Below are 2500 nucleotides of genomic sequence, written 5' to 3' on the forward strand. Positions count from 1 at the left end.
TTTGTTGAGCTTTCGCAGTGATACACAGTCGTTTGTTGAGCTTTCGCAGTGATACACAGTCGTTTGTTGAGCTTTCGCAGTGATGCACAGATGTTTGTTGCGTCTTTGCAGTTGTACAGAGGTGTCTAGTGCCATCACTGCTGTCAGGCCTAATAGAATATTTACACTGGAAGGGCAGAGGTCATTTTCTCTCCTTGTCAGTAGCTCTCAGTACATCTCACAGCAACACTATTAATAGAGCCTGTGTTCTTCTCAGTCAGCTTCACGCCACCTCCTGTTCTTACTGTAGTGAATCTGTACTGCCTCCTACTGACCCAAACGGGAATTGTCTTTTATGTTTATACCGTTCATCCCAACACACACACGCACTCACTGCTTGTGGACCCGTGACGAAACCCAGTCGACTCAAGAGTCGCCGCTGGTCACACGGGTGATCCGATGAGTGTGTGCTTCTACTGTACTCCACGAGTCAGCGGGTGTATAAGGACGTCTTTGTACATTTTTCACCCTGAAGCCCTGCTCTGTGGTCATCGGTCCGTTCGGAGCACAGGCCGCTCTTTGTTGCCCTTGGGTTTGCGAGGCGTTACGTTAACAAGCAGATTATTGTGGCTCGCATACACGCAGCTACACTGGTGGAACGGCTCAGGCCTTCTCAAATATTTGCTCAAGTCATCAAGCTGAATAAGACCTCTTGTAATCTTAAGCATGAGCTCAAATGGTGGCTGAGAAAGATGGAGAGAGGGAGGGGGGGTGAGAAAGATGGAGAGAGGGAAGGGGGGTGAGAAAGATGGAGAGGTGGGGTGAGAAAGGAGGAGGAGCAGGTTGTAAATGCTCAAGTTGCTAAAGAAGTGCATGTGGCTGGAGGTGATTTCTCTTTATCGTGATTATTAGTAGAGTTTTACTGTTGAGAACTAATTCTGAAATCTGTAACTCCAGACATCCTTACCTGAACCTTCGCTTCAAAACCTTAAACCACCTGCTCGACCGTCCGGTTACGCTCCGTTTCATCTGAATTGAAGTCGGTTTTATTGTCCTCATAAACAAACACAAATGTGCAATATGTAATGAAATAGTGGGGGGTGGGGGGGGTGTTGCAGTTACCCGACTCGATCAGAAGACGTACGAGTGCGCGCGATTACAACACACACGTCTGCTCTTATTAACATTCCAGCTCACGTGCAGCGCAGATAGCGTTGAGGAGAATTTAACTTTCCGTCTCCATGCAGCGTTGTCCGTTATCGCCACCTAGAGGATACTGGGCTCTCCGTTTCAGATTTGGCTTTTTTTCCTTTCTTCTTCTTCTTCTTCTTCTTCTGATCAGAATCCTGGGCCAGGTTTCTCTAAAGCTGCATTCTGATCATATGTGTTTTAAGGAACGAAATGAACCTGCCATCTAGACCTTCACGTAAACGTCTGTCATCCATGTTAAATCTCACATTAACGGGGGGAGGGTGGAGGGGGACGTGAGGAGTAAAAGTCGTGAAGACGAGCGTTTAATGTGCCTGTGAGAGGAAATCCTAAGAAATATTAGTGTTCGATGTGAATCTGAGAGGAGAAACGTCTTCACACCGTGTGGAAGTCATGCATGCCTCGCGTATCGGCCGATGAGCGCTAGGGCGAGAACGGGAAGCGCACTGGTACGTGACGCTAGCATCCGAACCGAGAGGAACCCGCGTCGTGTGGGAATCTGACCGGGGGGTTCGAAGTTTCATTTTTCTAATCGTGAAAACGAATCGGGGCTAATTAGTCTCAGAGAGGGGGGACATTAGGATCGTCCGAGATGATCCGCATTAGCGTTCGATCACTGTAAGACATTTTTAATGTAAATCCTGTTAAAAAATCTTTGATCGTTTATTTCTTTGAAGTGGATTGCTTAAAGACTGCCGTCTAAACCGTAGGAGTTCAATTGTTTCCATCCTGAACTTTTTCTATCTCGCTCTCAGCTGTTTGTAGGTTTGTCCTTCCCTTATGAAGGCCCCGCCCCCCTGGAGGCTATAGCCAATGGCTGTGCGTTCCTGAACCCCAAGTTCAATCCACCCAAGAGCAGCAAGAACACGGATTTCTTCAAGGGAAAGCCCACTCTGAGAGAGGTATATACTACACACACACACACACACACACACACACACACACACACACACACACACACACACACACACCTCTGATGTGTAATGGGATTTCATTAGGACTTTAGCTTTATTAGGCGACGCTCACTGCGCATTACCAGAGTGAAGTGACACAGATCTGATTTTCTGCCTTAATGTGACACAGATCTGATTTTTTTTTTTTTTTTTTTTCCTCAGGACTGTGTGGACACAAAAAAAATCTAATCAGACTTTATGTAGTGTTAATGTAATCTGCAGCAGTAGCGAGTACATTCAGCGGAAGGATCCGGAAGGGAGGGGGATCTGTGATTTACCTGAATGCGTAACGAAACGGCCGCCCGAGACGTGCATGTGTTGCGTGCGGGGCTTTATGGGGGGGGGGGGTGCGTTCACGT

The 2500-nt window shown here is 47.4% G+C and overlaps 1 protein-coding gene across 2 annotated transcripts in view; it reads left to right on the plus strand.

Annotated features, from left to right (window-relative positions):
- The window catches only part of mgat5 (alpha-1,6-mannosylglycoprotein 6-beta-N-acetylglucosaminyltransferase), an 84931-nt gene that overhangs the window by 75796 nt on the left and 6635 nt on the right, over positions 1–2500 (plus strand). For both annotated transcript variants that reach the window (XM_053617383.1, XM_053617384.1), the window contains exon 13: positions 1944–2090. In XM_053617383.1, the coding sequence (XP_053473358.1) occupies positions 1944–2090 (147 nt within the window). The remainder of the gene's footprint in view (positions 1–1943; positions 2091–2500) is intronic.

This window comes from Ictalurus furcatus, chromosome 27 (assembly GCF_023375685.1).
Source record: "Ictalurus furcatus strain D&B chromosome 27, Billie_1.0, whole genome shotgun sequence".
Taxonomy (NCBI): Eukaryota; Metazoa; Chordata; class Actinopteri; order Siluriformes; family Ictaluridae; genus Ictalurus; species Ictalurus furcatus.